Here is a 14,329-nt window from a genome sequence, read left to right as displayed (position 1 = left end):
GTTATGAAGTAGCAAAAGAAAGACAATCTTATGGTCGAGGGTCACCACAACATGAGGAACTGTATCAAAGCATTAGGAAGACTGAGAACCACTGCTCTGGAGAGTTTAATTTTACAAAGACACATTAAAGTTGGAGGGATTTCATGTATCATTTAGCTTTATGCAATCTATTGTGCCCTCAGCCGACTTCATGGTCATTTCTCCAGAAACGACTGTTGTGGTCTCTGCTTACATCGAAGTGGAAACCATGCCGCTTGTGAGGGACGTTAATTATCATGAGGTTCCTGAGATCTATCCTGCTCTACTCTCTGCTCTCAGAGCCAGCGTCCTGAGAGTCTGAATTAGAGTGAGAGCCATTTCTATGACAGCTGCCAGGGATCTGAGTGTGACTTGATCTTTTGAAGAATAAGACGTAAACAATACAAGGAGGCAAGGCTTTCTAACCTCCTTGATCTTGCAGCAACCCACTTTTGGAAAGAGTAAGAATTTCCATACATCTAGAACAACTAGACTATATGCAGTTCTTTAAAAATTCAAGCAAATGTTACAATTAGGTATCTGTGTGGGGTTTTTTTGTTTGTTTGTTTGTTTGTTTGTTTGTTTTTGTCAAGTAGCATAGGAAGTCTCATCATCTTGTCAAACTCATCTTCTGCCTCCAAATTTTGTCAGCGCATTAAGGTAAGAACTTTTTTTGTTCAGGGAGCAACAGTTGGATCAGGACATGGATCCAATGGAAAAACTCAACAGGAGAGGCAGTAAGGTTATTTTTGTAGCCAACATAATTTTACTTCCACACAGAGTACATTTTTAACATTTTCGCTGCTATTATAAGGAAGGGAGAGCATTCAAATGCCCTAAGTCCAAGTAGAGAGGCAAGACAACAGTGCTAGGGCCAATGAGAGGGAAATGCCACGCATTGTCTCGGATCCTCTCGGAAATAGAGGCCACCTGAGTTATGACCCATTTCCGGGTATGTGTTTATACCCTGTATCTAAATAAAGCTACTTACAAAGGCACACTGGGAATAAGCATGGTGTACAGTGGTAGCTCAAGCCAAGGACACCACATGCGTCACCTAGGAGCGCTGTCAATGACTGGGCTCAGCAGAAGGTCTGCCCCTGCCAGTGATCTTCCTTTCCTTACTTGTCTTCGTCGGAGGGCTCGTTTCTCTGAATCAGCCACACTTCGTTATTTCTGTCAAGTAACCGGAAAGGACTGCTGTAGCCTGCGGTGTAAAAGACCTTCTCATTGAAGACTTTTCCTTCTTCCCTCAGAATGTTAGCCAAGGTCAAAAGTTGCTCTTGATTCTTTTGGCCACTGGAGAATCCATCGAAAGACCTACGGATGAAGAAGCGGTTGTTCGTAAGTGACCGACTTTACTACAGATGCCAGTGATGGTCTGGAGTCAACAGCAGGGGCTGGGGCCCTGAAAGCTGGAGGAAGTGGCTTTCAGGCAACCACTGACCTTCATGCCTAGATCTGAGAGACTCAGGAGGACGATCAATTCTCATCCTTTGACAGATTTGGAACTTACATCTTCTCATGTGGACCAATATATACAAAACTCATCATAGAACCTTATGAGAATGTACACTGTGGGTGTCTGGGATACAGCCCGAGCACCTCACTAGGAGCGTTCACCAGAAGCAAACAGTGCTTTAATTTAGAGAACCACTCAGAAGCCCCTTCATATGCTCACTCCTCTTCCACACCCCAAGCCCCTCCCATCCCTTTCTCTTCCTTCCTTTGTTCTCTTTTGTATACAATTCAGGCTGCTCTGAAAGTCACCACTTGCTATATAGCCCAGGCAACCTTTAGAAACACTGTAGCTGGGGCAAGCCTCAAACTCAAGATCCTCCTAACTCAGCCACCCCAATGCTAGTTTTAGGGAAGTGTACCAGCAAGCCTCACTCCATCATGTCGTGTTTCATTTGTTCTGCTACTGTTGCTGCACACTTTTGAGATGGAGTCTTAGTTGCTTAGGCTGTGTCAGAACTCTCAGGCTTAGGTTTAACTTCTGTCTCAGCTTCCCAAATACCTGGGTGTGGCAATAGACCCAAGTCCCACATTCACTAAAATCCTTCCCCATTTTCTCTTCTGGCTCAAACAGTGGGTTACAGATAAACACAATGTAGTTTGCCTGTCTATACATTCACAGCCCAGTGGATGAGATCAACATTTTGGTAGCATTATCTAAACATTAGTACTTTAACAGAGAGGGGGCTCTGAATGGGCTAGAGAGACAGCTCAGTGGTTAAGGGCACTGACTGCCCTTCCAGAGGTCCTGAGTTCAATTCCCAGCAGCACACATTGTGGCTCACAACCATCTGTAATGGGATCTGATGCCCTATTCTGGTGTGTCTGAAGACAGCGACAGTGTACTCATATACAGGAAACAAATAAATCTTTGGAAAAAAAAGTTTTTGCTCCTTTTATTTTTAAAAAAGGGCTCTGAGAAATAGTAAGGACTCAGTCAGAGCTAATGGTGCCTTCTGAGTTGGTCTTAGAACGAACGATGATTTTCCCCCAACAAAGAAAGGGAAAGATTAGGAAAATGGAAATGACAAAAGTGTGAACACTGTCAGAGAGTAAGATTAGGTGTAAAAGGAGAACCAAAGCTAGGAACAAGAATGTTACATAGTAGCCAATGGCCTTCTGGGATAAGGTTACAGGATGCTGAGCAGAAAGGAACCTGCTGGCATCTGAATATGAACGGAGGCCGAGAGACAGGGCAGGTTTGAAGTATGGAGCTGCTGCAAGAATGGAACAGGAAAGAGAATAAAAGTTTAATAAACTGCACACATCACAGTATCCTGAGGTGAAATCCCAACAGCACACTGACCTGCTGAAGTGCTTGACGTGCAAGGACCATTACTTTTACTCAGAAGGTTAAGAAGGAGAAACAAAAAGCATTTTTACTATGTATGCTTCATTGATATAAGTTTTATTATAACTATGCCAATGCAAAAAAAAAAAAAAGTCAGTCTGTCTGCCCTTGACAAGATCCTTCAAAGAAGAGCAAAGACCATGTTTATTCTAGTCCGCAATGTCGCCTTATACCTAGATGCACATGGGCAGAGGGCAACAGCAAGGGCTGGGCCATCCCAGACCCTCCCCACCACAGCCTTCCCTAATGGAACTGTGGGGGAGGCGATGCCAGTTAGAAGGGTGACTGGTAGACAACTGTAGCCTGGGAGAAACTACAAGGAGGTGATTCTAGACAGAACAACTTTGCTGGGCTTGGGGACACCCAAAGTCGTGAGATTCAGACATGTCAGGTATCAAGGGCCCAATTCCTGTCCAGGAAAGCTTGGGAGATCCAACATCCATTCTAACGGATCCCGTCGGGCAGAGTCTTGAGTCAAGGAAGCTATCTAAAGCCTTGATTGAGGCCCATTATCTTTTCTTCTCTCTATTCTCCCTTTGAAAGGGGGATATCTCTCCCTGGCACGTCACGTCACATTGTTGTACTTCGGAAACCCATAGCTTGTTTGGCTTTTACAGGCCCACAGCTAGAGAGAATTTGCTTCAAGAGATGAATCATGCCTTGAGCCTCGAGCCAGATTTTATTTGGATGTTATTTAAATGAGTCTTTTGAGTCAGTGCTGGAAGATTCTGGGGCTAGTAAAATGGATCTGGATGCATTTTTTGTGAGAAAGACACAAAGCTTCTGCGATTTGGGACAGAATGCTGTGGACTGAATGTCTGTCTCTCTCAAATTCATACTGAACTCTTCATCACAAGTGGGATAGTTTTAAGAGCCTCTGGAGGGTGGTTATATCCTGGGGGGGGGGGTTTGAGCCCTTAAGAAAGGGATTATCACCCTTACAAAACAGGGTCAAAGGTGCTTATATGATCAGGAAATGATTTCTAGCCAGACACGAAAACCCGTCAGTGTCCTGAACTTGAACCTAGCTTCTAGAAAGAACTACAAAAAGCAAACTTGTGTTTGGAGTAAGCCACGGAGTCTATAGTATTCGTTGTGGCAGCCCAAACAGACTAGGACAGATACCATATGCTATTTTTTGAAGGCATTGTTGTTCAGGCCTGTCTATTTGTTGGAAAGGACAATCCTATGCTCTGGGTGATGTAATTTTGCTGTTTTATATGTGGAAGGTGTACAAAGACTTCTCGATGATTCGATTCTACCTCGCAGTAGACTTCAGTGACAGCTTAAAAAACCAAGACAGTAGGAAAACATCATGAACTATAGTAAACTTTTCTTACGGAAGGGTGAGAAGCTTGCTAAAATTACACAGGAGGAAAATGGTGAATGCTTGGAAGTAAAACAAGCAGGTGGCAGGCGGCAGGCAGCAGGCAGAAGGCAGCAGACAGCAGAAAGCAGGCAGCATAGCGGTTTATTATCCACCACTTACCGCACAAACACAGTCATTTCAGCTCTATCTTCAATGAAGACATCTGACTCCGAAGGCCTGGGTGGATCATGTTGCTGCTCAGAGGGGATATACAGGGAAATGGTAATGGTAGACTCACTAAAAGGACCTGAGCCGGGCTCCACGAAGCTCGTCACCGGAGCTGTCAGTTTGATTTTCATCTCTACGTCAAGAAATAATGAAAGCGACTTTAGTGTGTTTGTGGCGAATACAAAGTTTCTAATCTATTTTATGTGAACTTCTTGATTTCCTGTACAGCGCCACTATAAATGTACCCTTGAGATCTCTCTCTCTCTCTCTCTCTCTCTCTCTCTCTCTCTCTTAAAAGGGTAGCGCCACTATAAATGTACCCTTGAGATGTCTCTCTCTCTCTCTCTCTCTCTCTCTCTCTCTCTCTCTCTCTCTTTTTTAAAAGGGTAGTGGTAGGATGACACATTGCATGAAGCATTTCTATAGTTGTATTTTGGGGTTAATGAATTATATGTTTTTAAACATAAAGAAGAAATTACAGAAAACATGGGCCAATTAATTATTCTTCTCTATATCTCAGAAATTTTGGTCCTAAAGCTAAGCGACTTGCAAAATCACACACACACACACACACACACACACACACACACAAATCGTGACTTGAGACTCACATCCTTGCACATCTTCCTGTCCCTTGATATCACTATCCGTCACTAATTATTAGAGGCATTTGGCACAGGAAAGGACTTCTCCTTAGTTACAGAGTCCCCTCTCATCTAGCAAAAAAACGAGGAAACTATAGACAAACTATAGACGTTGAAAAGCAGAACCTAGCAGCACTCTCCTGTAGCTACACTAAGGTTCTTGAGGACAAGCATGAATACAAACATTAGCGTTTCAGTCATTCGGCTATTACGAAACAGATTTCGCCAGCAAGCTAAAACTCAGAGGCTTCTTTTACCTTTATCATTTTTGCCTTGAATGTAGCCATTCAACTTTGTGAAACCAGTCTGGATGGCTGAATCCCAGTCCAGAGACTCCACGCAAGTGCTGACCCACTTAGCTGGTCCGTAGTGTCGGATCTCATAACTTCCTGGCTAAAATGGTACAGAGAAAACTTAGAGAAGCAAAATATGAACATCGGCAACTCAGGAACATCAGGAGGTGAGAGTCAGAGATACAGGAGACTGCCTGCGAAGAGAAGGAGCTGCTGGCCCGAAATTCTTTAGGACAAGCATGGACTCTCCAAAGGTTTCCCTATGGGATGTGGGGTAGATACTGCCCTAAGGACAGGTTACAAGCATTTCTTAAATCGAAGCGCTGGGTCTGTAGTAACCAGTTCCTCCCTACCCCGCCCCCAGGCCGCCCCACAGGAAGTGGGTGTATGGCTCTCTCCTGGGGGTCAGCTAAACAAACGCATCTCCTGGTTTGCGCAGGATCGAAAATAGTATTTTTAAACGCAACTCCAGGGGACTCCATGCCACAGTAAAGAAGCCCAGATTAATCTTTGCCGGCCATGAAAGACGCCTACCTGAGGGTCTATGTCCTCTGGAGCCTTCCAGCTCGGCATCTCCATGGCCTGCTCCTCTGAGCCCTCGGCCACCCCGAGGTCTGGCTCTGGCTCTTCTGCCATGGGCTAGGGCAGCTTGCAAGGGTCGCGCCCTGTCTATGTCCACCGGCCACTTTGTTCTGAGTACCTGCCCCACCGGCGCACGCAGGGCCCTGCAACCCTTACTGCGGGTCTCTAGGACATTCTCAGTTTGAGCCGCAAGGCGGCGTCGCGATCTAAAGGGAGCTGAGTCCCCACCCGAGGCTTGCGCCAGCCCTGACCACACCCCTCTGCAGGGGTGTGGGGTGTGGTCAGGATCCGCCTCTGGTCAGACTGATCAGGATCCGCAGGCTGGCCCTGGGTCACCCGGGTCCTCAGCGGAGTCCCTCCAGCCTAGCTCGTTGTTTTGCAGAGCTGCATTGTGGGCAATGGTGGGCGTTGGTCTGAGCAGCTGCTAGCTCGGTTTCTGTGGAACCGGTCCGGGCGCCCATTTAGGGATCCTCTCCCTAGGCTGCAAACGCTGCCATCGCCTCTGCTGAATCAGTTTCCTCCCCACGGTCACAATAGAGAATCGCCTGTTCCAGGACTTCACAGCGGAGCTCCAAGACTCCTGCTGCGGGTTAGACTCCAGAGTCCAAATTGGGATCCGCAGACCGATTTATACTAGGAGGGCAGTTTTCAGGTTTACTCTTTGGGAAAGGCAATGGAGACCCAGTGTCTTTGAGGGGCAGTAGTGGCGTGCGGGGGGCGGGGGGCTGGGGGGGCGTGTCTTGGGTTATCTACTTCCTTGACTTGAAACCAACTGAGTCATCCGACCAGCCCAGGAGGGCAGGCGAGAGCACACACTATTGCTTTTTAGATATTTTAGCCAGGCTTCTTACTTTTTTCCAAAAAGATTTATTGAAGTAAATTTATATATAATTCACTTCTTTTTTCTTTTAAAATTTTATACCAATATATAATTTATCTTGAGCATATCCACGCGCCCCTCTTTCCCTTCAGTTCCCACCCCCTCCCCACACCACCCTATCGCATCTTCCTTCCAAAATTCGTTTAGTATTTATTTAGTTCATTGGATTCAGCTAGTGCCATTTGCATACACTTAGGCTGGAGTCATTCGCTAAGGCACACGGAACCTACCAATGCCCTCAGCCCTAAAAACAAATGTGTCCCCATGTCCCAGCAACCCATTACTGACAAATAGCTCTCAGGCATACTCCAGAGACATCCCTCCCCCATGCTGGAAATTTTTTTTTAACTTTTATTTTTAATTACATGTATGTGTACTAATAATATACCTCTCCTATTTAATAAACTAGGTGTGGCGGTGAACCCCTGCGATCCTAGAACTACGAATTTGGAAGCAGGAAACTCAGCAATTCTAAGTGACCCTTGACTACACACAAAGTTTGAAGCCACTTGCTCTCCCCCCACCCCTTTTTAGCTATGTAAGAATGCCTCAAAAATAGAAAGTCGGTAATAATAAAGTGTACCACTTAATGGTTTTTTATTATATCTATGGGGTTATGCAACAATTACAATGCCAGGACATCTTTTAACAATCCCCCCACCTCAGCCTTTAGCATGTTCTAAGCCCCTGTGCTAGTTAGCTTTTTTGTTTTGTTTGCTTATTTTTTTTTTTTTTTTTTTTTTTGTCAATTTGGCATAAGTTCCGGTCATATGGGAAGAGGAAACTTCAACAGAGAAAACACCTGCCTTCAACAAATTGGTTTGTAGGCAGGTTCATTTTCTCTGATGAATGATTAATGTGGAAGGGTGGCCCATCGGGTGGCGCCACGGGAGCAACTAGTTCTGGGAAGTTTAAGAAAAAGCTGGGGGGTTGGGGATTTAGCTCAGTGGTAGAGCACTTGCCTAGCAAGCGCAAGGCCCTGGGTTTGGTCCCCAGCTCCGGAAAAAAAAAAAAAAAAAAAAAAGAAAGGAAGCTGGGGCTGGGCACAGTGGCATAGATGCCCTTGATTCCAGCACCACACTGGGGAGACGGTTAAGCCAGATCTCTGTGAGTTGGAGGCCAGCCTGGTCTTCATAGTGAGTTCCAAGACAGCTAGGGCTGTGTAGAGAGACCCTGTCTTGAACGAAAAGCAAAAAGAAAGAAAAGAAAGGTGGTTGAAGGTGAGCTTGGGAGCAAGGCAGCATTCTTCCATGGTCTCTGCTTCAGTTCCACACACACACACACACACACACACACACACACACACAGCCCAGTTTGCCGATGTCACCCAGTGATAGACGGTGGTATGGAACGTAAACCAAATCAACCCTTTTTTCCCCAAGTCACTTTTGGATAGTAGTCTATGACAGCAACAGAAAGCAGACCAGGATGCGCTCAACGCCTAGAACCGCGCTCCAACAACCTTGTAACTTGAACTTTGTGTTTTGATTGGAAACCGAAAACCAAAATAAAGCAGAGGGCCTACCCACTTTGCACCTCCCCATCCTGGTGATTGACTGGCTCTGTTTGGGTCATTTTTTTTTAGAAAATGTCAAAGAAGCAGGATGGTGTAACAGTCTCCCATAGTCACTGAGTCTATGCCTAGCTTCATATAGAAGCACACTGGGCTATGCTCTGTGTGACTGACTGCTTTTGCTTCATGCATGCCGTAGCACCACTTTTTTCTTTTTTATCTTTATTAACTTGAGTATTTCTTATTTACATTTCGATTGTTATTCCCCTTCCTGGTTTCCGGGCCAACATCCCCCTAATCCCTCCCCTTCCCCTTCTTTATGGGCTTCCCCTCCCCATCCTCCCCATCCTCCCTGCATTACCACCCTCCCCCCAACAATCACGTTCACTGGGGGTTCAGTCTTGGCAGGCGTAGCACCACTTTTTAATGGTATAATAAAGCTTTTTTTAAAATAAATATTTTGTTTATCAATGAATGTATGACTATTTGCACTGTTTCAACTTTGGACTACCAGCAGCTTTTGTGTAGGGAAGGGCAGGAGGAGAGAGAGAGGAGAGGAGAGGAGAGGAGAGGGAATACGAATTGTTAAACAATTTCTGTCAAGCTGTTCTTGAACCATTCTACACTCTGACCAGCACATTGCTCTATTTCCCTACATCCTCTTCGGTTTCTTGGCTTTGAAAACCATAAGTATTTTGTGTGCATACAATTTGCTTTCTATCACTGAAATGTACTGTTTTACATCATTCAATTCAGCTGTGTTTAACGAATCCACTCAACTGTAAATCCATCTTTATTTATTTATTTATTTATTTTTTTGGTTCTTTTTTTCGGAGCTGGGGATCGAACCCAGGGCCTTGCGCTTCCTAGGCAAGCGCTCTACCACTGAGCTAAATCCCCAACCCTCAACTGTAAATCCAGCAGCACTGTCTAATCCCGGAATAACCTATGCCCTTCCTAACCCCCTGTGCTGCCTGGTTTTGTGCGTCAACTTGACACAAGCTGGAGTTATCACAGAAAAGGAGTCTCAGTTGTGGAAATGCCTCCATGAGACCCAGCTGTATGGCATTTTCTCAATTAGTGATCAAGGGGAGAGGGCCCCTTGTGGGTGGGGCCATCCCTGGGCTGGTGGTCCTGGGTTCTATAAGAAAGCAAGCTGAGCAAGCCAGGGGAAGCAAGCCAGTAAGAAACATCCCTCCATGGCCTCTGCATCAGCTCCTGCTTCTGACCTGCTTGAGTTCCAATCCTGACTTCCTTTGGTGATGAACAGCAATGTGGAAGGGTAAGCTGAATAAACCCTTTCCTCCCCAGCTTGCTTCTTGGTCATGATGTTTGGGCAGGAATAGAAACCCTGACCAAGACACCCCTCCCATCCACTTACCTACTTCCTACATCTGTAAATTTGCCTCATCTGAGCATTTTGAATCAATAGAATCGGATATGTGTGATTATATGTGTAACCATGTATATGATTGTATAGGCTGGTTTCTTTCACTTACCGAGAGGAGTAGCATTTTCAAGCTCTACCTGTGCTACGGCGTAGATCAGTCCTCTGTTCTAGCTCACTGCTGGAAAATAGCCCATTTGTTTGGGCCTGGTAATTTAAACTCCTTTCCTTCTCTGCCCTTCTCTGACTAAACAACTGTGAAAGAGCTCTGGCCATAAATCACTGACGAGTTCTATTTCAAATCTATTATTATGTAGAGTTAAGCTTAAATTATTTAGTGAAAAACACAATAATGAGTTTCGACATAATTTTTAAGTGCCCGTTTGTGCTCCCTGAGCACCAGATGTGATCTATGGTTAAAATTGGCCTCCAAAATTGGGAAGTGTAGCAGTGAGTTAGTTAGGCTGCTTTGGCTCTCAATGGTTCCCTCCTTCAGCCGCCTACCAGAGCCCTCTGGATTCACAAATGACACACACACACACACACACACCCCACACATACACACCAGTTAATTTTGATATGTGTCGGGTAGCTCAAAGGCTGGGCACTTTTGATCCTTCCCCCTGCTAGCAAACATTCCCTTCTGGTATAGAGTTAACATCCTTAAAAATCTATATTTCATCTCTGCTACCCCAGACCCAATTGGGGAAGCGTCCACTAGAGCCACCTACCCATGGCTGGTCCATCCTATGCCTCTCTCATGGAGATTCTCTTCTTCCTCCTTTACCTCTCCCAACCCCAGGAATCTAAAGGTGCCGCCTCTGTCTGTCCTGCCCAGCCATTGGCTGATGGCATCTTTATTTACCAATCAGAGCCAACCGTGGCAGGGTCCCTCAGCATCTTTCCTGCAGATACTTGTGTGAGCAGTTTTGGAGACCAAAATTAACATTATACCACAAGCAGCATTAGGCCAACAATTGGACTCAGTGGGCTTAATTAATTAATTATGAAAGGAAGATATAAAGTTGAGAGGGGGATGTAATTCTTGGATGAAATTGGAGCAGGGTAAGGAGTGGCACACTGAATATGTGTATTAATTTTTCACATAAAAATGGAAAAATGTTATAATCCCTGTCAGTGTTGATCATGAGTTTATAACTGAATCTTCTGATAGAACTATTTTCAATTTTCTGAGAGACTGTCAAATTGATTTCTAGAGTGTTGGATACACTTATGTATATGAGTAAGAATATATATCCCTAGCTAGCTAGCTAAATACCTCCTTCCAATTTATATGTCCTTTTTCTTCATCCTTGGTTTCTTTTCTACTCCTTTCTTACCTCCCCGCCTCCTTAACCACTCCCCATACTTTAGCTTTAATTATTCCCTCCTACACATAGACATGCCTAGTTTTCTTCTGTTTATTCTCTTCCTTTTGTTTCCTTTAAGATTTATTTATTTTACTTATATGAGTACACTGTAGCTGTCTTCAGACACATTAGAAAAGGGCATCGGATCTTATAGATGGCTGTGAGTCACCATGGGGTTGCTGGGAATTGGACTGAGGGTCTTTGGAAGAGCAGTCAGTGCTCTTAACTGCTGAGCCATCTCTCCAGCCCCTCTTAGTTGTTTTTATGTTTCATTAAGTTTCAATGGCCTCCTTTAAGTGAGGCGCAGATTGAGATCATGAGCAAAGACCACATTTTTTATTTTACTTTTGTTATCACAATCTGAATACCTCCTTTCCTCCTCTCTTTCTAGAGGCATGCAGAGCTCTAGAATTCCTAAACATGGAGAATCAGAAAGCATAGTCTCCCAGTGGGAGAAAGTTTTGTCAGGGAAAGGAAATGATTTCTTTTTTTTTTTTTTAAAGTTTTATTTATTTTATGTACATGAGTACACTGTAGCTGTCTTTAGGCACAGCAGAAGAGGGCATCGGATCCCATTACAGATGGTCTTGAGCCACCATGTGGTTGCTGGGAATTGAACTCAGGACCTCTGGAAGAGCAGTCAGTGCTCTTAACCACTGAGCCATCTCTCCAGCCCAGGAAACAATTTCTTATGTCACGATATTTTTCATTCTTTTTTAGATTAAATAGTATTACAACAAAATAGCCTTTTTATGAGCCTACAAGACAACCTATATTCCTTTTCCTGCATGTTAATGGCCTCTTTTCTCATTAATTGTCATTGCATAAACACACGTTTATGTATTAGAATATACCTAAGGAACTAAATAGGTATCTGTCTTTCCTTCCTTCTGTTCTTTCCTTGCTTCATCTTTCATACCTCCCTGCCTTCCTGAGCACTTCATCTTCTATTATTCCTTCCTACTCAGTTCTACTTCTGCTTTTATTTTTTCTTTTCATTTTTTCATTCATTTCTTTTTTCTTTTTTGTTTTTAAATGTCCATGTTTAATAGAGCTGAACATTGGGTTCATAGACCAAACATATGCTGTATGATGGAAGAGAACCACATGCCCATTATCAACACAAGGTGTTGAGAGACCCGTATCCTGGTATGCACATGAGGTATCTGGTATCGCTAGTGGCTGTGTAGCATCTAGGAACAAGATAACCAAGAGTAGTGACCTCCAGGCACGGATAGCATGTTAAAAACCAGTAAAATAGGAAATGTTTCATGCGCTCATGTTTCAGCCTTTTGGTGGCTCTTGTAGGGGATATGCAGCATTTTTAAAAAAATTTTTTTTTAATCTTTATTAACTTGAGTATTTCTTATTTACATTTCGATTGTTATTCCCTTTCCCAGTTTCCAGGCCAACATCCCCCTAGCCCCTCCCTCTCCCCTTCTTTATGGGTGTCCCCTCCCCATCCTCCCCCCATTACCGCCCTCCCCCCAACAATCACACTCACTGGGGGTTCAGTCTTGGCAGGACCAAGGGCTTCCCCTTCCACTGGTGCTCTTACTAGGTATTCATTGCTACCTATGAGGTCAGAGTCCAGGGTCAGTCCATGTATAGTCTTTAAGTAGTGGCTTAGTCCCTGGAAGCTCTGGTTGGTTGGCATTGTTGTACATATGGGGTCTCGAGCCCCTTCAAGCTCTTCCAGTTCTTTCTCTGATTCCTTCAACGGGGGTCCTGTTCTCAGTTCAGTGGTTTGCTGCTGGCATACGCCTCTGTGTTTGCTGTATTCTGGCTGTGTCTCTCGGGAGAGATCTACATCCAGCTCCTGTCGGCCTGCACTTCTTTGCTTCATCCATCTTGTCTAATTGGATGGCTGTATATGTATGGGCCACATGTGGGGCAGGCTCTGAATGGGTGTTCCTTCTGCCTCTGTTCTAAACTTTGCCTCCCTATTCCCTGCCAAGGGTATTCTTGTTCCCCTTTTAAAGAAGGAGTGAAGAATTTGATATGCAGCATTTTTAATTTGAAGGCTTTTATCTCCTACCTGGGCAAAGTCCCCTGAAGAAATGTCAAGGCCAAAGTTTAGAAAGCCTTCTAGTCATCAGTTTCCATAGCAAGACAACCTTCCTTGCAGAGAGGCTGTGTTCACAGATGAACTACTAGGTAGTGTAGGGTATAATTGTTATCTGTGGAAGGGGTTGGCTATAAAGGGCACTTGAAATGACTAGGGGACGTGTACAGGGTCTATGGTGAAATTCACGTGTAGGCACAGCTCCTTAAAAGTGGCTGAGGTTAACAGAGTTTATACTCCGGGAATCAAGAGGAAAGGTGTCTGCTCTTCTCAGGGTTGATACCTACTCTTTTGTCAGAGCAAATAAGTCCATTGGCTGAAAAACATGCGGACAACAGCTGATCAGTCAGTTGAGTCACACAGCACCTGATAAGAACTCAGGGCAGGTATACATGCATGGAGATCACATGTCAGCAACAAAGGGGCTCCCCAGATTCAGGCTGGAGCAGGAGGAGGAGAGAGAATGTCTCCATGACACAGAGGGTGTAGTCTTTTTGCAGGGATATGACAAAGAAGTCAAGAATGTGAATACTTCCTCTACATGTTAATTCACTAGGGAGGGATAGAATTGCTTTTGGTATATTAAACCATGTCCAAAGTGACACGAGTAATTTACCAAGAATGCAGAGATCGCTATCTCCTCTGGTTACCTGTGGCATGGAATCTACGTGAACATAGATTCATTTTTGTGGTGGGTGTGGGGTGTGTGTGGGGTGGGGTGTGTGTGGAGTGGGGTGTGTGTGGGTGGGGGTGTGTGTGTGTGTGTGGTGTGTGTGTGTGGTGTGTGTATGTGTGTGGGTGTGTGGTGTGGTGTGTGTGTGGTGTGTGTGTGTGTGTGTGTGTGTGTGTGTGTGGGGTGTGTGGTGTGTGTGGGTGTGTGGGGTGTGTGGGTGTGGGTGTGTGTGGTGTGTGGTGTGTGGGTGTGTGTGGTGTGGTGTGTGTGTGTGTGGGGGGTGTGTGGGTGGTGTGTGGGGTGTGGTGTGTGGGGTGTGGTGTGTGTGGTGTGGGGTGTGTGGGGTGTGGTGTGTGTGGTGTGTGTGTGTGTGTGTGTGTGTGTGTGTGTGGTGTGTGTGGTGTGGTGTGTGGTGTGGTGTGGTGTGTGTGTGTGTGGTGTGTGGTGTGTGTGTGGTGTGTGTGTGTGTGTGTGTGTGTGTGTGGTGTGGTGTGTGTG

At 45.0% G+C, this 14,329-nt stretch overlaps 1 protein-coding gene across 1 annotated transcript; it reads right to left on the bottom strand.

Annotated features, from left to right (window-relative positions):
* Positions 1-761: 761 nt before the first annotated feature.
* Positions 762-5,997, bottom strand: Hebp2 (heme binding protein 2). Its single transcript, XM_032895274.1, has 4 exons — positions 5,896-5,997; positions 5,326-5,461; positions 4,377-4,557; positions 762-1,338 (listed from the first exon to the last, which is right to left on the bottom strand). The coding sequence occupies exons 1-4, from the start codon at positions 5,995-5,997 to the stop codon at positions 1,140-1,142; spliced, it is 618 nt and encodes a 205-aa protein (XP_032751165.1). The 3' UTR covers positions 762-1,139.
* Positions 5,998-14,329: the final 8,332 nt, after the last annotated feature.

Source organism: Rattus rattus, chromosome 2 (assembly GCF_011064425.1).
Source record: "Rattus rattus isolate New Zealand chromosome 2, Rrattus_CSIRO_v1, whole genome shotgun sequence".
NCBI classification, from domain to species: domain Eukaryota; kingdom Metazoa; phylum Chordata; class Mammalia; order Rodentia; family Muridae; genus Rattus; species Rattus rattus.
The sequence above is the reverse complement of the archived record's forward strand: the minus strand, read 5'-3'. Positions and strand labels throughout refer to the sequence as shown.